The 19769-nt window shown below is 54.1% G+C and overlaps 1 protein-coding gene across 16 annotated transcripts in view; it reads right to left on the reverse strand.

Annotated features, from left to right (window-relative positions):
* Nucleotides 1–222: 222 nt before the first annotated feature.
* The window catches only part of CARS1 (cysteinyl-tRNA synthetase 1), a 56674-nt gene continuing 37127 nt past the window's right edge, over nucleotides 223–19769 (reverse strand). For 4 of the 16 annotated variants that reach the window (XM_003816040.5, XM_003816041.5, XM_008969077.4 and 1 more), the window contains 13 exons: nucleotides 19480–19592; nucleotides 18397–18525; nucleotides 17878–18007; nucleotides 17668–17771; nucleotides 17118–17215; nucleotides 16368–16557; nucleotides 15046–15114; nucleotides 11477–11558; nucleotides 6163–6243; nucleotides 4652–4719; nucleotides 1832–1891; nucleotides 1261–1344; nucleotides 223–542 (listed from right to left, as the gene is read on the reverse strand). In XM_003816040.5, the coding sequence (XP_003816088.2) occupies nucleotides 408–542; nucleotides 1261–1344; nucleotides 1832–1891; nucleotides 4652–4719; nucleotides 6163–6243; nucleotides 11477–11558; nucleotides 15046–15114; nucleotides 16368–16557; nucleotides 17118–17215; nucleotides 17668–17771; nucleotides 17878–18007; nucleotides 18397–18525; nucleotides 19480–19592 (1343 nt within the window). In that variant the 3' untranslated portion in view covers nucleotides 223–407. Of the gene's footprint in view, nucleotides 543–1252; nucleotides 1466–1831; nucleotides 1892–4651; nucleotides 4720–6162; nucleotides 6244–11476; nucleotides 11559–15045; nucleotides 15115–16367; nucleotides 16558–17117; nucleotides 17216–17667; nucleotides 17772–17877; nucleotides 18008–18396; nucleotides 18526–19479; nucleotides 19593–19769 lie in introns of those variants that run through there. The other 12 variants (XM_008969076.5, XM_008969075.5, XM_034931972.3 and 9 more) reach the window with 5 other exon arrangements.

The raw sequence follows: 19769 nt of genomic DNA on the forward strand, positions 1-19769 counted from the left end.
CTGCCAGTCTGAGCCTGTCTTTTTCCTACTCAAATACCTCCCAATGTGCCCACACACCAGAGATTAGCCGATAGCCGTCAGCATGGGGGAGAAATTCCTCAGCCAGCTGAAGCAGCTCAACTGACCCAAGCACCTAAGTTGTGACCTGCTGACCAAGCGGCCCTGGCTGGCCACCAGGCCTCCTGCCAAGTGCTGAACATGCAGAACAAGACAGAGAGGGTCTCACTGTTGAGAAAAATTTATTATCAATGTCTCAGAGCCAACGACGACACGAACCTACATGAACACAACTCTTAATTTAGGACCCAAGGGTGACTGTAAACATGATAGGAGCGCTGGGACATTGTCACTGAGGCAGACAGCAGCCACTAGTCCACAATGGTTTAAAAAGTCAGTCCTGTGCCCCCTCACTGGAAGCTTCCATTCTGGGCCATCTGCAGATATTCCTTGTAGAGCTTCTCCTGAGCCTCGAAGAGCTTCTTCAGCTTCTTGGCTTGCCCTTTGCTGAGCTCTTTGCCCTCCATGTCGTGTGTGGGCAGACCCTGAAAACCCAGAGCACAGCGGCTATTGGTCTCTGCACCTGGGTAACCCCAACTCCCCTTTCTTTGCCCTCCCGTCTCAAAGTGTCTATCTCCCTGATGCAGCCATGTCCTCCTGCTTGGACATTCAGTCACCACACTGCTCTGGAGCCAGCACACTCATCTGGCAGTGCTGGCGCCAGCAGCTAAGAATGGGAGAGGGGCGACCAGAGTCTGGGGGTGCTTCCTGCCTAAGGTGAGGGGCACTGTGCCCCTCAGAGCCTACCCATGGCTGAGTTCTGACACAGCTGGCCCAAAGGTACATAGCAAACACATCCAAATGCCAGCAGGGAGGGGCCTAGAGGTTTGGAGGCAGTGGCTGTGAATCGCTATGACAAAGGAAGAAACTGGGGGTAGGAGGCCTATCTGCGCCACGGCACTTCAGCCAGCTTGTGAGGGCCTGGGTGGATCTTGGCCCGGGGCCACAACTCCCAGGGCTAGGGACCAGAGCTCACCACACCAGTGGAGGGGGCCCTGGCACGGGCTTGCCTAGCTGCCTGGGCTGTGGAAGGAGCTCAGTAGTTGGGCCAGGAGGCCCTGGACCTAAAGCGGGTGTCAGATTTGATTCCAAATTTTCTACAGACAGAAAATCTGCTTGTCCAAGGTTGAAAATTCCCGTCCTCCCACTTTAATGTGGTCTGATAAAGTTCTGAATAGAAGAGAAGGATGCTTACATGCTTACATTTTCATCAAACTTGGAGTATTTGTCGGTTTCTGACATGAACATCTCACTGGGGGGAATCTTCATCTTGGCCAGCTTTGCTGCCTAGAACACGCAACACGGCACAGTCACTGCCCCCGAGCAGCACCTGGGGCTCCACACTGTGAACGACATCTGCTCATACCTCCAGCCCTCAACTTGCTTCCAAGCCCTCAGATTCAGAGTGCTATGAAAGATGGGAAGGGGAAAGCCAAGGTGGAGGGAACATACAAGGAATTTAAAATTAAACCAGATGTTATTTCTACAGGAATAGTGGAAAGCTTACTAGAAAACCTAATAGTAGTAAGTCTATAAATGCTGTCTTGGAGCTTGTGACCACATGGCACAGCCTTCCCCTTGGCCAGGCCTTCCCTGCACCCCATGTGAGAAGGGCCTGGCAGGCCTTGGGTGGTGGAGGCAGAAAGCGGAGCTCCTTCTGTGAGGGTCTGCAGGGGCCTGGCTAAGGTCCACGGAGGCACAGAGAGCCACAGGGCATGGGGTCAGGGTGCACTCCTGCCCAGGAGAGCCCTCACCCCCAAACAAAATGCATTACTTCTTGTTCCTGTTTCCTCCGGGCCGCCTCCTCTTTCTTCTTCCTCTTCTCCTCTTCAACCTGGAGGGTCAATACAGAGCCAGATGAGACAGGGCTGCCTCAGGCTGCTGGGTCTTTCGGAGTGAGAGGTCTAGCCAAACAAGCCCCTCTCCTAGGGCCTGGCATGGAGGGCTGAACTCTGACCAGGCCCTCCCCGCTGTGGGGAGACAAGCCCATGTGCCAGGCAGCACACCGACCCTCTTCCATTCCCTTTGGGGATCCTCGGCGGCACCCCTGGGTGCCTGGCCCTGCCCTAGATGCAAAGGTATGCAGCAGGCAGGCAAACAGAACCAATGCTAAAAGATCCAGGCACCACTAACATGAAGAAATGGACCAGCATGGTGAGCCTGGCCCAAGGAGAGAGGATCTGTAAGGCGATGACCAGGACAGCACTGTGAGGGTTACCCTGAGTGGGTCTTGGGGTACCTGGGAAGGAGCAAGAGCCCCAGGGCAGGATGGGGATGGTGGGCGGAGGGCAGCCTTGGGGGCTAGGTGAGGAGACCAGAGCCCACTCCAACCAGCAGGCAGCACCCGGGCGGGGCGAGGACAGTCTGATGCTGCAGGGAGAGCTTATTAGTGGAGCCAGCAGGCTGGGTGCCGGTGAGGGAAGCCCTCGGTTGCTTTGGGAGGTTCTGGCCTGAGCCATTGCATGAACAGACATGCCCTCCACTGACGGAAAAGGAGCAAGTTTGGGGAGTTGAAAATCACATTTTCACCTTTCCTTTGGACAGCCTAGGTTTCAGATGCTTCCCAGCCCAGTGGAGCTATCGGGTAGGCACGCCCTCCATGGCAGGAAGGAGGAACAAGTTTGGGGAGTTGAAAATCACATTTACTTTGGACAGCCTAGATATCAGAGGCTTCCTGGCCCAGTGGAGCTATCAGGCAGGCAACTGGGCAAACTGTTTTTGGGCCACCGGGTACAAGATAGATGGTGGAGAAGCCGCAGGACCAGATAAGGTCTCCTGGGGAGGCGCCACACACAGAGCTGGGGAAAAGAAACCAGGAAGGCACAAAGGTCTCAGAGACTCAGGATGGGGCTGGGGCCAATAGGATCGAGCTCTTTCGAGATAGATGGAGGGAGAGCAGGGCTGGCCGAGGGAAAGGGGCTGAGGTGGGGGAGGAGCTGGGCACTGAGCTTGGAGGAACCAGAGACACAGTGCTCAGGATTTCTGCCTTTTCCCTTTAAAAGTTAGTATGTGTTTATGTGCTGGTGGGAATGGTACAGGGAGAGGCAGGACCCCTCCCCCATGGTGCCTCGGGCCTGGGGATGCCTTCTTGCAGCAGCTTGGTGAGGTAAGAGTCCCTTGGTTGGGAAACAGGAGCTACTAGAAGTCACAGGCCACAGCCAAGGTGGCCAGTGGAAAGGCCAGCACAAAGAGTGCAAGGCCTGTGAGGCTCTGGCCGGGCCACCCTGGCGCTCCTCTTGTCTGTTTCCTGCTTCTGAGCACTCTGCCAGGGAGTGCAGCAAGCCAGGGCGTCTGCACAGCCAGCACCAGGCCACCTCACAGCACAGCACGGCAGGCGAGACCCAAGGCTAGGTGAGTGACTGTGATGGAATGGGGAGGGGCCCTGATGAGGCAGTCACACCAGCCAACCTCACAGGACAAGCCCAGCTCTTCCCAACCTGCCAACCAGGATGGACCTGCAGACCACTCACCACTGTCTAGAGCTTTCCCCAGAGTTCCAGTTTGTTATTCCTCCAAAGCACAGCAAACTCCAGCCACCCACACTTGCATCTGGCATGAGCTCTCCCCTCGTGCCTTGGGCCAGTGCAGGGCTAGGCATAGATGCCTTCCCTGACCTTGTACATCCCATCTATCAATCAACCACCCTGTCGATTCTCCTTCCTCAGTTCCTCCCAGAGCCTCCTTCCTGAGAGCTGTGGCATCCAAACTCGCCCTCCATGGTGGTCTCCTGCTTTAAGCCTCTTGGGGACCCACCTGCTGGTGGCAACAGCCCCCATGGCCCACCTCCCATGGTGTGCACTGGGGGCCCAGGTGCCTCTCATCCTGCTGCCTGCATCCCAGGGTACCCCATGCGCTGTGCCCAGAGATTCTGACATTGCGTTTTTGTTCCTGTTCTTCTGTCCTATTGGGCACCGAGGAACTTGGGCCATCCCTGATCCTGGGGGCGTTGTGGGGTGCAGGTGGGGAGTATGGTGGGAACAGGAGGTGGAGATGCATCAGTAACACGCGCCACCCAGGTGAGGGCAAGGTGGGACTGGGATCTTAACATGTCAGCTTCGGGCCAGGCGCGGTTGCTCAAGCCTGTAATCCCAGCACTTTGGGAGGCCAAGGTGGGTGGATCACGAGGTCAGGAGATTGAGACCAGCCTGACCAACATGGTGAAACCCCATCTCTACTAAAAAAATACAAAAATTAGCTGGGCACAGTGGTGCGTGCCTGTAGTCCCAGCTACTTGGGAGGCTGAGGCAGGAGAATCCCTTGAACCCGGGAAGTGGAGGTTGCAGTGAGCCAAGATCGTGCCACTGCACTCCAGTCTGAGCAACAGAGTGAGACTCCGTCTCAAAAAAAAAAAAAAAAAAGTCAGCTTCACAGTTTGCCAAAAGTGACTGGTTTTCACTTAAACTGAGGGAATAATCTTTTTAAAAGAGGTCCTTCATTAGAAGATACTAGTTAATTTTTCTTTCTGACATTTATAAATACTGGGATTTTAATAAAAGTGTAAACATGAATGCTTAAAAAGTAAACTATGTAATAATCGCAATGGTTTTTACATTTTCAACAAATATCACGCTTAAGTCATTTTCACTTTACTCACCCGTCTCTTTTCTTCTCTCTCTTTTAATAAGGTGTTTCTGTCTACCAGTTTCACCACTGTGGGCAGTCCTGCAAAATAAACTGCGTGTGAGAAGAGGCTGGGCTCTGTGGGCCGTCCCCACTGCGGGGCCAGCCCTGCCCTGCCCTGCCCTGCCCAGACCATGCGGTGCTGCCCAGTCAGAGCGAGGGCCCACTGGAGAAAAACAAACAAAAACCTCCATAGCAGCAGTGAAGCACAGGAGAACATTTTGGTTTGTGTGTGTGTGATTTTTTTTTTTTTTTTTGAGACAGAGTCTTGCTCTGTCATCCAGGCTGGAGTGCAGTGGCACGATCTCAGCTCACTGCAACCTTTGCCTATCGGGTTCAAGCAATTCTCGTGTCTCAGCTGCCCAAGGAGCCCACACCCAGCTAATGTTTTGTATTTTAGTGGAGACGGGGTTTCACCATGTTGCCTAGGCTGGTCTCGAACTCCTGAGCTCAGGTAATCCGCCCACCTCAGCCTCCCAAAGTGCTAGGATACAGGTATGAGCCACCACACCTGGCGAGAACATTTTGTAACGAGAAGGTAGGAAGGTCTTGCCAGCCAGGAGTAGGAAAATAGGACATGACATCTGAGATTTAAAATTACCAGGGGCAGAGTGGAAGAGTGGAATTGGAGGGTTCGTAACACAAAGAAATGATAAATGCTTGAGGTGATGGACATCTCAGTTACCTAGATTTGATCATAGTACCTCATACGCATGTATCCAAATATCACACATAGCCCATAAATATGTACAACTATTATGTATCCATAAAAACTGAAACTAAGGCTGGGCATGTGGCTCATGCCACTTTAGGAGGCCGAGGTGGGCAGATTACTTGAGGTCAGGAGTTCGACACTAGCCTGGTCAACACAGTGAAACCCCGTCTCTACTAAAGATACAAAAATTAGCCGAGCGTGGTGATGGGCGTCTGTAATCCCAGCTACTCGGGAGGCTGAGGCAGGAGAATCGCTTGAACCCGGGAGGCAGAGGTTGCAATGAGCCGAGATCGCGCCACTGTACTCCGGCCTGGGCGACAGAGCGAAACTCTGTCTCAATAAATAAATAAATAAAAATTGAAAATAAAAAACAAAAAAATTAACTTTCTGTGGAACAAAAAGACCTCCACGAAGTGGGAGAACAAGCATGCAATCTGTTGACAGTGTACAGGATACAGGCTGGTTCCTCAGCTGAGAGCTTCAAAGGCGGTAGCAACAGGGGCAGCGGGCAGCCAGGCCCCTAGGGGAGATGATGCGCAGGGGAGGTGACGCCACCACACGCAGCAGTGGGAAGGAGCTACGGGGTGCTCCCCTGCCCCTGCCAGGCTGGCCAGCGTGGGAATGGCGCCGGGGGACCCATGGGGCTGCCACTTTGGGATTCTGCATCAGCAATCATGATGCATGAGCCTCAGCCCAGCCCCGGGAGCTCTCCTTGTGACACCTCTCCAAGCTCCTGGTAACTTCGTAGCAAACAGCAAGGGCTCACCCACCTTCGTGGTCTTCAAACCGCACCCCAAGCTCGGGCAGGATGTCGTCCCGCAGGGCATCGCTGAGCTGCAGAATCTCAGGGACTGTAGGAGAAGCAGAGCAGTTCCCTCAGACATGGAGGAGCCAGGGCCCACACAACGAGCGCCTCCTCCAGTGCTGGGGAGGGAGGGGCCGCGGCCCACAGAACAAGTGCCTCCTCCAGTGCTCAGGAGGGAGGGGCCACGGCCCACAGAACGAGTACCTCCTCCAGCGCTTGGGAGGGAGGGGCCAGCAGCTTGATTGGCTGCAGAAGCCCAGAGACTAGTGTCTCCCGTAAGCCCAGGGGCTGTTCCGGGGGTGCAGGGCAGAGCCAGGAGGAAGCATAGCACACTGGCTGCTGGAAGCGGTTCTTCCAGGAAATGGACACAAGTTGGGCCGATAGCAGGGGTGGGAGGGTCAGGACAGGCCTGGGGGTCCCTTCGGGTGCTAACACTCTTCATCTGAGGCAGTTTCTCTGTTGGTGCCAGAATCAGCTTTCTTACAGAAGGACCATTTAGACTCAAGCCCTAAGGACTTGGTTCCCAAATGCACACAGGACTGGGATGGGGGTCCTGACTGGGACCCAGGAGAGCTGAGTCCCAGGACCACTAAGGAGCTCTAGCTCTGTGAGAATCAGCCCTCCCAGGGCTGAAGTGCACGCAGCTGTAAAGGCAGGGGTGAGCGGTGGGGGTGGACCGCAGGTTGCTTCCCAAGACTGTGCTCACCTCTGCCTCTGACTGGGGACCTGACCCAGCTGGGAGGGTGAAAGGAGGCATGACAGGGAGGGCGACTGTGACCTCCATCACGTGGGGAGGGAGCTTCGCTTGGAAACCCATGTGTCTGTGGCTGACTTCAGACCGCAGCAGTGCAGACTTGCCCGGCATCCCACGGTTCTCCTAGTGGGCTCCTCACGCAGTCTCTACCAGACGCCCCCTCTGTGTCTCTGCTCTGCCTGAGTTTTCCCGTTCCCAGCCCATGCACAACGCCCAGGTAGGGAACAGGACATAAGAAGTTTTGGGTGTTACAGGGTAAATGGGATGCCAACCTATCTCAGAAAGACTCCAGAGTATCAGGTGATGTGACAGCATCTCCTAGACCACATCAACAGGACAGATGCTTGCTGCTCTACAAGTGACAACTTTCTGCTCTGAAGTCTGACCTTGGGTTTGCTGGAATCACCACACCCTTTAGTTTTCTTCTGGCCCCTCAGCTTGCTGCGCCCAACTGTGCTAGGCGGGCAGGTGCCCTGCCCCCCAGCCTGCTGGGACCCCCACCATCCCACCCCATCCTCCTGCCTGCCCTGCCTTTGGGCAGCACTGACCATGCACATGCTGCCATTCTCGTCTGTCCTTTTCCTGCTGTGTCCTCATGACTGAGACCCCTAGAGCTCCTTGCTGGGCACCCCACACCTTCATTCACTGCTAGATAAAATATTCACATATCCGGGCAGGCGTGGTGGCTCATGACTGTAATCCCAGCACTTTTGGAGGCTGAGGCGGGTGGATCACAAGGTCAGGAGATCGAGACCATCCTGGCCAACATGGTGAAACCTCATCTCTACTAAAAATACAAAAACTATCTGGGTGTGGTGGCATATGCCTGTAATCCCAGCTACTCGGGACGCTGAGGCAGAAGAATCGCTTGAACCAGGGAGTCGGAGGTTGCAGTGAGCCAAGATGACACCACTGCACTCCAGCCTAGCGACAGGGCAAGACTCCATCTCAAAAAAAAAAAAAGAAAATTGCATATCCTTGGGCTTCAAGGCCCCGCTCATAAGCACAACCACTTTGGGCAGCTTCCGGAGTTTCAACCTCCCCAGGCAGAGACCTAGGGGAACAATGGCCTTTATATTTGTCTGCAGTATCATTCTTGGGAACAGGCCCTCCTCAGCCACCTGAGGAGCAGCTGACTGGGGCATGAGCTGAGGTAGGTGCCTGCCCTTCACTCTTTGAAAGCCACCCCTGGATAGCACCCTCATTAGAAGGAAGGCAAGCCAGCACCTGTGGTCACTGTCACGGGTGTCATGGGAGGCCACAAGGCCAGCACCCCAGCCCACCCGCCATGGGTGATCATCAGAGCAGGCACCAAGAAAGCCTCCCAGGCCACACTCCCTGGGGGAAAGGGACACACGCCGTACCCCTCAGGCCCACACCGACCTCTGGGTCTGGATTCTGAGGAGCTGAGGAAGAAGCCTCTGTGGCTTCTGTTAGCAGAGCTGGGGCAGAGGAGCAGACAATGACATCATCATCAGGGATTTACTGAAGAGAAATGTGGGCTACAAAGATAACGCAAAGGTGATGAGAATTCTTCCATGGAAGAATAGACAGATCAGGGCCCATCCATCCATGGAATATGATTTGGCCATTAAAAAGGCAGGAGGTCCTGACACAGGCTGCAACATGGATAGACCTGAGGACACCGTGTTCAGCGAAATAAGCCAGACACAGGACAAACACTGTGTGACTCCACTCATGTGGGGTCCCTGGAGTAGTCAAATCCACAGAGACAGAAGTAGAGGGTGGGCACTAGGGGCTGAGGGAGGGGATGTGGAGTTGCTGTTCCATGGGGACAGAGTTCCAGTTTGGGAAAAGGGAAGAGTTCTGGAGATGGACGGTGGCGGCTGCACAACACTGTAAATGTCCCTAATGGCACTGAGCTGTGTATTTTAACATAATGAAAACAAAAATGTGGCGATGGGGAAATGGCATCATCTCCCCAGTGCAGAGGGCCCTGGCCCAGCCCCTGGCTTTCTCACTTCAGTGCCTCTCTCCTGGTCAAACCCTGAACCCACTGCCCTCCTTGCCAGGCCTGTGCTCTCTAGCTGACTGGACCATGGGGGTATTTCCAGGGGAAACAGTTTCTTTTTCGTCTGTCTGTGGAGCATCTGGCCTGGGCCAAGCAGATCCCAGCTGATCTGAGGGCCACCCCTGAGCTTGTTATACACTCACTTTCTCTTTGGCCAGCCATGAGATGTTAACAGTGAATAACAAAACAGTCACTATTTGCTGCTGCTGGGGAGAAAGGGTGATTGCACCAGAGCCACCTCTAACACGCTGCCCCATCGGAAGGTCTGAGGCCCCTGGATCCCCAGGGTCTCTGGCTCACAAGGCACATATGGGATGATGTACAGGGTAGGGATCACCACCATCTTAACCTGGGGCCACATCACCCATCTACCTGCTCCAAGCAACAAAACAAAAGTGAAAAGCAAACAGAAAGCAAAACCTAACTACTTCCAATGCTGGCTGGCTGGTGCCACTCTCCAGGCCTGAGCAAGCCCTGTCCTGGTCAGTGCCACCGAGCAGGAGCTTGTGCCTGGCCAGTCCCCCTTTAGCGCCCTCCCGGGGCTGTGGCATGCCAGGGAAGCCAAGGCCACATGCACAGTCTTGTATGACCCCAGGGAGCTGGGGCCCGGGCTCGGCCTTCGATGTCCCCCAGAAGGCAGGTGGAAATGCCCAGGCTGCCTCCAGGAATGGTCTTCCCAAGCCCACGACCCCAGCGATGCCACTAAGTTAGTGCTGCCAAGATTGCTGGAGAGCCCTGCGCTGGTCCTGAATAGGCTGGTCCAGGCTTGGTTCAGTTTGATTCCAGTGCTTTGAAATGCTGAGGGCATCAGGTGTTGGAAAGGGGCGATGGTGCTTATGTGGTCAGGTCAAGTGCGCCCACCGCTGCCTGTTAGGGGCTCAGTCAGGCCCAGGCCCCTCTCCAGAGCACTTGTGGCAGCCCAGCAGCCCAGCAGCCCGGCCAGCCTCTCCTCTCACCCAGTGTCCTGCACTCTCCTGCAGCCTGTGGAGCTCCGAGCTCCCGAAACTCTTTCCTGCCCTCCTGCCTCCTGCTCCACTGTCCCCTGCCCGAAACAGGCCCAGATTCGGCTCCTCCGCCTCTCGGCCCCTCCACCCACCCAGGCTTCCTGATCCTTCCTCAAGGTGCAGCTTCTCCTAGAGGCTTGCTGGGTCTCTGTCTGCTCTGTCTTCAGCATGCCCTGCCTGGATGCTGCCCCACTGTGACCCTCCATGATGGGCTCTGCACAGATGGGGACCAGGTGGATCCTAGGTCAGACTTCCCACCACACAGAGGCCCCCTGGGGAGGGAGAATTAGCACAGCAGGTGATGGAGTAGCACTCGAGGTCAGTGTGACCCGGCCAGGGCTCTCCTTTCCTCTTTTGGAGGATCATGGTGGTAAATGAGGCAATGTGCAGAAAGCAGTGGGCAGGGCCCAGCACATCCTAAGTCCTCAGTGTGTGTTCCCAGCTGTGCTGTTACTCACCACTTCAGAACCACTCACAGGAAGAAGCAAAGGCCTGCCTGACGCTGCTTGTTGCTGTGTTTAACACTTTCTTAAAACTGGCAGTCAAAACGAATGCTCAGATTCAGCACTTTCTAAGTCTTAAACCACACACATCTCAGAAATGTCAAAAGATGAAGGAATGGCCAGGCGCGGTGGCTCACGCCTGTACTCCCAGCACTTTGGGAGGCCGAGGCGGGTGGATCACGAGGTCAGGAGATCGAGACCATCCTGGCCAACATGGTGAAACCCCATCTCTGCTAAAAAAAAAAATACAAAAAATTAGCCGGGCGTGGTGGTGGGCGCCTGTAGTCCCAGCTACTCAGGAGGCTGAGGCAGAAGAATGGTGTGAACCTGGGAGGCGGAGCTTGCAGTGAGCCGAGATCGCGCCACTGCACTCCAGCCTGGGAGACAGAGTAAGACTCCATCTCAAACAAACAAACAAACAAAAAGATGAAGGAATGGCTGCTTATGGACAGTGAGGGGCCACTGTGTGAACCCCAAGTTCAAGCATTCATCTGGCATGCCTGAGCAGAAAAGGGAACCCTGGAAGCTGCAGCTCGGCTCCACTCTGCAGCAGGAACGAGTCACACCTCAGCGCACCCAGCCTACCAGGTCACCAGGAACAAAAATAAGCCCCAGTGTGAGCCAAATGGCAGGTGGTGACTGGGCTGGTCAGAGGACCCACCATTCTGCCTCGGCTCAGAGAAGGAGAGGCAAATCAACCCTGGCCCATCATATCACATCCTCGGTCCCCACTGCCCACTCAGCTGCACTCACTCGAGGATTCTGCCCTGCAGGGACATGTGGGGCTGTGGTGACTGGGGTGTGTGGTGCGAATGCACCTGGTGGGTCCAGGCCCAGGATGCCGTTCAACACCCTGTGGTGCACAGGGCAGCCTTCCCAGAGGATGATCCGGCCTGAACGCCATAGTGCCTCGGGGGAGACGCCCGGGTCCGGGGAGCCCAGTGAGGGGAGTGGCTCCCACACTCCTTCCAGCAACTGGTCCTCACCTTTTTGCTCTCGGGCAATCTTCCGCACTCCTTCTCGGAATTCTGATAACACCTGAAGGTAGGGCATGACTGTGGCCTCGAGCTGCGGAAAGAACAGTTTTGGTTCACTGAGAGCTGCTCATACTCCCATATTCATAACTGAATAATAGCTCAGTGGCTGCGACACAGGGCAGGGACTGGCATGGGCAGTGCTGCTGTGCACATTACAGCTGTGACCGGCATTGCAGAGCCTGGACGCTCTCGTCCCTGACACACGGTCCCTGCTAGGTGTGCGAGTCACACAGACTCTCAGGCCAGAGAGCATGAAGTGAGCTTCCTTTCTACTGCAGCAGGTGGGTCTGCTGCCGCTCTGCCCAGCTGCTGACAGGCCCTGCTTTCCTCAGGTCAGACATGCTGCTGTGAAACAGCTTGTCTTTATGGTTTCAGAGGGGCCAGCTCTGGGAGGGACTATTTCCTAAGGAGCCCCAGGACATCACTCCCCAGGCTGGGGCCTTACCTATGCTGAGGCTGGCGGCTCCCGGGCCGTGCTTTCGTCTGATCTGTGGTCACACATACACTTGTTTAAGATGAATGATCTCCATTAAGCACCTACTATCTACATGCACATTAGCAGCTACACGTAGATTCACCACCCACAGTAACACTGGGGAGGCGGCCACAGGATAGAAAAACCTTTCTACTATATTTCCCTTTTTTTTTTTTAAGACGGAATCTTGCTCTGTTGCCAGGCTGGAGTGCAATGGTGTGATCTCGGCTCACTGCAACCTCCGCCTCCCAGGTTCAAGCGATTCACCTGCCTCAGCCTCCCGAGTGGCTGGATTACAGGCAAGCGCCACCACGCCTGGCTAATTTTTGTATTTTCAGTAGAGATGAGGTTTCACCACGTTGGCCAGGATGGTCTCAATCTCCTAACCTTGTGATCTGCCCGCCTTGGCCTCCCAAAGTATTTCCCCTTTTTTTTTGAGATGGAGTTTTGCTCTCGTTGCCCAGACTGGCATGCAATGGCGATCTCGGCTCACCGCAACCTCCGCCTTCCAGGTTCAAGCGATTCTCCTGCCTCAGCCTCCCGCGTAGCTGGGATTACAGGCATGCGCCACTACGCCCAGCTAATTTTGTATTTTAAATAGAGACAGGGTTTCTCCATGTTGGTCAGGCTGGTCTCGAACTCCCGACCTCAGGTGATTCACCCACCTCAGCCTCCCAAAGTGCTGGGATTACAGGCGTGAGCCACCGTGCTGTGCTAGCATTTCTCTGTTTTTAATAGGACAGAAAAGGTTTTAGGCTTTTGAGCAAGGTTGCTCCCTGCCCCTTAGCTGATTCAGCAGCTCAGTAACCAAAATAAAAACATTAGCAAGTGCTGGCTGGGCATGGTGACTCACAACTGTAATCCCAGCACTTTGGGAGGGCGAAGTGGGTGGATCATGAGGTCAGGAGTTCAAGACTAGCCTGGCCAACATAGTGAAACCCCGTCTCTACTAAAATACAAAAAAAATTAGCCGGGCATGGTGGTGCATGCCTGTAGTCCCAGCTACTCAGGAGGCTGAGGCAGGAGAATGACTTGAACTCGGGAGGCAGAGGGTACAGTGACCGGAGATCGCGCTACTGCACTCCAGCTGTGGAAAGAAGAGTTTTTGTTCACTGAGAGCTGCTCACACTCCTATATTCATAACTGAATAATAGCTCAGCGGCCACGACACAGGGCAGGGACTGGCATGGGCGACAGAGTGAGACTCTGTCTCAAAAACAGAAACACACAAATTTAGCAAGTGCAAAAGTCAGGCAGGCTAACAAGCCCTTAAGTCTAAGCCAAGCTCCCTGAGACCCAATTCTGCATCTGAACTTTGGACTTCTTGGGGGTTTTCGATCTGTATCTCCACCCACCACACAGCCAGCCCAGACAAGCCTTGGGGAAGGACAGAAAGGGAGGCATTCACCCCACTGCTAGGCTCAGTTCCAGCCCTAGGGGCACTGGAGGGGAACTCTCAGAATGGCTGCAGGGGTCTGTCTCAAGAACGCCTGGGGCTGCAACCCCCACCTGAGCATGCTAGCAGGTGGCCGTGTGGCGACACTGAGGTGGTACAAGATGTAGGAACTGCCTCCCTTGCTCCTAAAACCATTTGGATTTGGAAGTTAATCCATGAACGTCAAATGGCCATGATGTGTGGGCACAGGACGTTTTGTCAGCAGGCTCACCATTCGCCGCAGCTGCTTCTTCGCAATCAGCTGACTGCAAAGGCCAAATGAGGCTGCCTGGGGGATGCGGATGCGTGTCCACAGCACGCTGAAGGCACCCCGACAACCACAGCAGCCGTTAAGATGAAAAACACTGCAGTTCAAAGGCAGGCTGACTTTAACCCAGGAGGTGTGTTTTGGTTTTTTGTTTTTAAAGAAAATAAATATCTTAGTATCATTTGCGCAAGAGAACAAAGAAGCTATGTGGGTTTTCTTAAAAGCACCAAAGAAGGTTCATATCAGGAAGTCTCAGAAATACCCCACCAACTACCACAACCAAGCTAGCTAGCGCTAAGGCTGGCAAAAGGCATCAGGCACATGGGCTAGGTGCTCTGGCAGGACTTCTTACAACACGGACTGTTTTCTCTTTGCAAGTTGGTTCCTGGGGGAGCATCTGTAAGCTCCATCCGCATGGGGGCTCTTCACACCACTTGTCATTAGGAAACAGGATTTTAAAAAGGTTTTGCATTTTGACTTTGTATTAAGCTCCTGTTTTAATTAAAATTACAGTTGTTATATTTAAATATTTAGATTTGCATTCTAATCGAATAGTTAAAGAGCATTCTTGACCTGGGAGCAGGTGGAAGTCCATCTTTAAGAAGCCTGACTGTGGGTGTGTCACACGGGACAGGGGTTCTACAGCAGAAGGATATGACTGACAGTGTGTGTCTGCTCACATGCCAACTGCAAACAGAAGCCAGCAACAGACTGCCAGGGTGTTCTGGATGGATTTTCTCACCGCACAGACCCACTAGACAGGGGGCTCTACAGGATGACCTCCCCCTGACCTGTGGGCCACAGCTCTGGGGCAGGGGGTCCTGGCTCAGGCCATGTGGACCGACCTGGGCTCAGGGTCAGGACTGGGCCTGTTAGGGCATATGCCCAGCCCCATGGGGACCGAGGCAGACAGTGGCGTATCTCCCCATCAGTGTAAATTCTGTGCTGTTTGTGAACTCTGCAGCCTTTCGATGAAGCATTTACTGAATACAGGTCAGTATATGTGATGAAGTCACGTGTGTTCATGATGCCAAGTGGCCGCAGCAAAATGCAAATAAGCAGCGGCCTATGTAGTTGGGGTCCAAGACCAAGCTCTTGGGACAGCACAATGGCAAAGTGCCCCAAACCAACAGTCACAACCAAAGCAGACCCTCCACACCGGCAGGGCAGCTGACCACACTCAGCACTCTCAGAGCCAGAATTGCCATTTAGCTCGAGGCGCTGTCCGGAAGGGTCTGGTGTGGGTGGGCAGACAGAGGAGGGGCAGTTCAGAGGGACACAGAGGGGTAGGGAGTGGGGAGGGAGCAGGTGCAGAAGGCAGGACCCTGCATGCTACTCACACTGAGGCTGGTTCCAGGCCCTCCGACCGGGAATCCCAGGGAGCTGTCCTCTTCTACGGCCCCAAAGATCTAGGAAAAGAAACAGATGGGACCTGAAGCTGCGGCAAGATGAAGGCGGCATGTGGCGAGCAGCTGTGAGCTGTGTTCCTCGTTCACGGGAGGGGGTGCCCCAAGACCAGGAAAGAGATGGAAGCAGCAGCTCCAGAAGCCCCAGAAACCCGAGCCTGAGGGTGCCCTCATTGCTCCAGGATGGCCCTGACTCACAGCTACCCTCTCCAGCTCTGTTTCAGCCAGAAGCCACTGGAGCCCAACAACAAGGAAAGAGGAGGAGAGGGGAGGGGAGTTGAGTCCAGGCCCTGCTGGCCTTTCAAGGTGCACTGTGGGGAAGGGCTCTGCACAGGATGTGTTCAGAGAGGAGGCCTTGTCCCTGGTTTTGCTTCTCTTTTTTTTTTTTGAGATGGAGTCTCACTCTGTCGCCCAGGCTGGAGTGCAATGGCGCAATCTTGGCTCACTGCAAGCTCCGCCTCCTGGGTTCATGCCATTCTCCTGCCTCAGCCTCCCGAGTAGCTGGAACTACAGGCACCCGCCACCATGCCTGGCTAGTTTTTTGTATTTTTTTTAGTAGAGACGGGGTTTCACCGTGTCAGTCAGGATGGTCTCCATCTCCTGACCTTGTGATCCGCCCGCCTTGGCCTCCCAAAGTGTTGGGATTACAGGTGTGAGCCACAGTGCCTGGAGTGGTTTTGCTTTTCAAACTCCAAGATGGGAGTAGAGGGAAATGGAGTCAAAGGAAAGAAATAGCTCTGAGTAAGGGACAACTATATGGATGTTACTTGTTTTTGTCTGGTTTTGAGACAGGGTCTCCCCTCTATTGCCCAGAGTGGAGTGCAGTAGTGCAATCACGCCTCACTATTCAACCTCCTGGGCTCAAGCGAGACCCTCACCTCAGCCTCCCAAGCAGCTGGAAAACAGGTGTGTGCCACCATACCTGGCTAATTTTTAATATATTTTATAGACCCAGGGTCTCACTATGTTGTCCAGGCTGGTTTTGAACTCCTGGGCTCAAGTGATACACTCACCTGGCCTCCCACAGTGTTGGATTATAGATGTGAGCCACTGTGCTCCGCTTATGGGTGTTATTTCTAACGCGTGAAAAGCACACCAGGAACCAAAGAGGACAGAAGCGTGTCTCCACGTCTCAGAGGTGCTGGGCACCAGGCACAGCACTAGGGGGCACCAGAGGCCTCTGTTCTCCCAGTCCTGGGGCCTGGCTCCTGTGTCCACACAGGCTGAGGGATACGCCTGCCTGGGGCCTGGCTTACCTTCAGCATATGGGTGAGGTACAGGGCGATGTTCTCCAGCAGAGCCTGGTTGGGCCTCTTCCTCATGGCTTTCCGGGCTGCCATATAGAGGTTGCACTGACTGACCAAGGCCCGCATCTCTTCCATGACGGTGCGGGTGTCAACATTGTCACAGAGGGCTTTGTGAATTGCTGTCTTCTTGTCATAAAAGCTGAGCAACAAAGAGGAAGGAATGTGAAGTCAGACCTGAAAACACACCATAGAAATTCCCCATGTGGCCAGGCGCAGTGGCTCACGCCTATATTCCCAGCACTTTGGGAGGCTGAGGTGGGCGGATCACCTGAGGTCGGGAGTTCGAGACCAGCCTGACAAACATGGAGAGACCCCACCTCTACTAAAAATCTGAAATTAGCCAGGTATGGTGGCGCATGCCTGTAACCCCAGCTACTCGGGAGGCTGAGGCAGGAGAATCACTTGAACCCGGGAGGTGGAGGTTGTGGTGAGCTGAGATCACGCCACTGCACTCCAGCCTGGGCAACAAGGGCGAAACTCCGTCTCAAAAAGAAAAAACGAAAAAGAAATTCTCCATGCACTTCAACAACCAGAGCAGCTCCCATTAGCGGAGCCGCCTATCCTGAATTAATTCTGCACAATGTACGACAGTGTCCCCAGCCCTTCCTCGACAGTCCAGGACACATGGTGGCCAAGATGCGAGGCTAGGCATAGAACATGGGCATGCTCAAAAACCCCAAAGAAATGGCACCACCTTACTTCTTATTCAGTTCTGCTTCTTCTTCTCCCCACTTCTCAAACTGACCAGTGATGTCAACAGGAGCACGAAGGATATCTTTCACATTTAAGAAAAACTCCTGAAGTTAGAAAAATCGGTTTAACAGCATTTAGGCAACTTTTCCATCCTGAAATATCTGTTACAACTTTCTACTGCTGTGATTTTATTTTTGGTAAAAATCTGAAAGACCAGAATTACACAGTGGTCAGAAAGAAAGGAAAAGATATTTCTTTGACAGAAACATGTTCTTGCTTTAGGTTTACAGATGCTCATTTGGTGGAAAGTACAAGTCAGAAGGACGTGCACTGCAGTGACTAGGAGGACGAGGCCTCTGTCCACTCTGCTGAGCCGTCAGCCATTTCAGGAGTGGCCCCGAGCCTGTTATACCCACTAGCATGGAGGTGCTTCCACCCATGTGCTGGTCTCCATTAGAGACATCGGGAGGCTGGTGCACCTATCACCACTGCACAAGGTGCCCACTGTGCAGGGGAGGCCGCTCCACCAACCTCCAGGAAGGGGCTGGGGACTCACATTCAAGAACTTCTCATATTGAAGCGCTGACTCCATGGTGTTGCTGGAGTAGTCCAGGGTGTCCTTCCACGAGTGCATGAGGAAGGCCAGCCGCAACTGCCGTGCTGTGGGGGGACACAAGACAGCAACGCCCTTATTCTCCCGAGTGCTACAGCCATTACGCATGTATGAGAAGGTGGTTGGGGGTCTGTGGGAGAAGCCAGTGTATACCTGAGTGCTTTTTCAAGGCATCTTTAATGGTGATGAAGTTTTTTAGTGACTTTGACATTTTGCAGCCTGCAATGGTCAGGTGGCCTGTGTGCAGGAAGTACCTGACCCAGCAGTCGTTTTCAAAGTAGGCCTGCGTGGAAAGAGACAAAGGATGTCAACAGTCATGTGTTACTGGGGCCGCCTCCTGCCACCTGCACTGTCTGCTGCCTTGTTGGTGCTGTCCACAGGCAGGAGCTGCGTTTTCCAGGTGGTGCAGGCAGGGCTTGGAAGGACAGCCCAGGTTAATAAGCCAGCAGGTAACACAACTGGTTCAAATCCAGGCTGGTCTGTTGCCAAAGGCCAGGCTGTCAATGAGGAAACCACACTAAATGATCAGGGTTCAGATTCCACCCACAAGCCCCGATGAAGGTGTCAAGTTCTAGTGAGAGAGGCCCTTCTGAGGCCTGGGCTGACTTTTCCTCCACTGCAGTATGAACACTGTGCTCTTGCACCTGACAAGGGGACCCTGTTTTCACCTACCTCCGACTGCGCCAGCTCATTGTCATGGTGGGGGAACCGGAGGTCGAACCCACCTCCGTGAATGTCCATCGAAGCCCCTAGGAGGGTGCCTGCCATGGCCGAGCACTCGATATGCCAGCCCGGACGACCCTGGAGAAAGCCGAACACACAGTGACTGACCAGCCTACCCACTTGTCCAGGCCTTTATCACTTATCACTCCAAGTTGATGGCCCTTACATCCTCTGAACTTTATTGGAACAAGCGTTAAATCCCGCACATGAAAAGACTAAGGGAAGGCTGGGCGAGATGGCTCACACCTATAATCCCAGCACTTTGCGATGCCGAGGCAGACGGATCACCAGGTCAGGAGTTCAAGACCAGCCTGGCCAACATGGTGAAACCCCGTCTCTACTAAAAATACAAAAAAATACAAAAATTAGCTGAGCATGGTGACGTATGCCTGTAATCCCAGCTACTCAGGAGGCTGAGGCAGGAGAATTGCTTGAACCGGGACCAGGAGGCAGAGGTTGCACTGAGCTGAGATCGCGCCACTGCACTCCAGCCTGGTGACAGAGTGACACTCTGTCTCAAAAAAAAAAAAAAAAGACTAAGGATAGCCTTCTTTGGTGAAGTTCATAAACCGGTCCTATGTGGGCCGAGGTTTAGGTGAAGTTACTGAATTACATCCAGACCTCTGAGCCCTTGACAGCTGCAGATGGTCACGCCCCTTCCTAGGGTACCCTGCAGTCAACAACTCCTGTCACCGGGAAGATCAGAACGCATCCTACACCCTGGGGCCTGGAATACTCAGAGTCACAGAACACAAGAACCAAGAAGCCTCCATGGACGTCTACTCTGATCACATCTCCACTTACAGACCAGAAAACAGAAATCCCAGGAGGGAAGTGATTTGTCCAGAGACTCAGGGAGTCTCCATGATGTCCAGGTCCCCGGGGCCAGGCAGCCTGTGCTGCACCAGCACCAGGCTCTGGCCCAGTGACAACATCCTTCGCACACAGAGCGGCCCTCTGCTGGGGGCCTGAGAGTGTGGCTGGCGCCAGTGCCCCTGTCCAAGCCCCACACCTTCTAGGCCACTCGCTCACCTTTCCCCAAGGGCACGGCCAGGACGGTTCTCCGGGCTTAGAGGCCTTCCATAAGGCAAAGTCACTGAGAGAGCGCTTCTCACTCAGGCGGTCTGCAGAGATGCTCAGGTCACCTGCAAACACGAGGGACGCCAGGCAAGGTCACTCAGCAGCACCCACAGACCCACATGTCTCACTTCAAGGCCATCCACGGTGCCTAATGGGCAGTCCTTCTGACTAACTTCTGTTTATTAACTTGGCTCAAGCATTTCTTCAAGTTAACTATGTATTACCAGATTCTGGTGTTGACC

Source organism: Pan paniscus, chromosome 9, assembly GCF_029289425.2.
Source record: "Pan paniscus chromosome 9, NHGRI_mPanPan1-v2.0_pri, whole genome shotgun sequence".
NCBI lineage: Eukaryota > Metazoa > Chordata > Mammalia > Primates > Hominidae > Pan > Pan paniscus.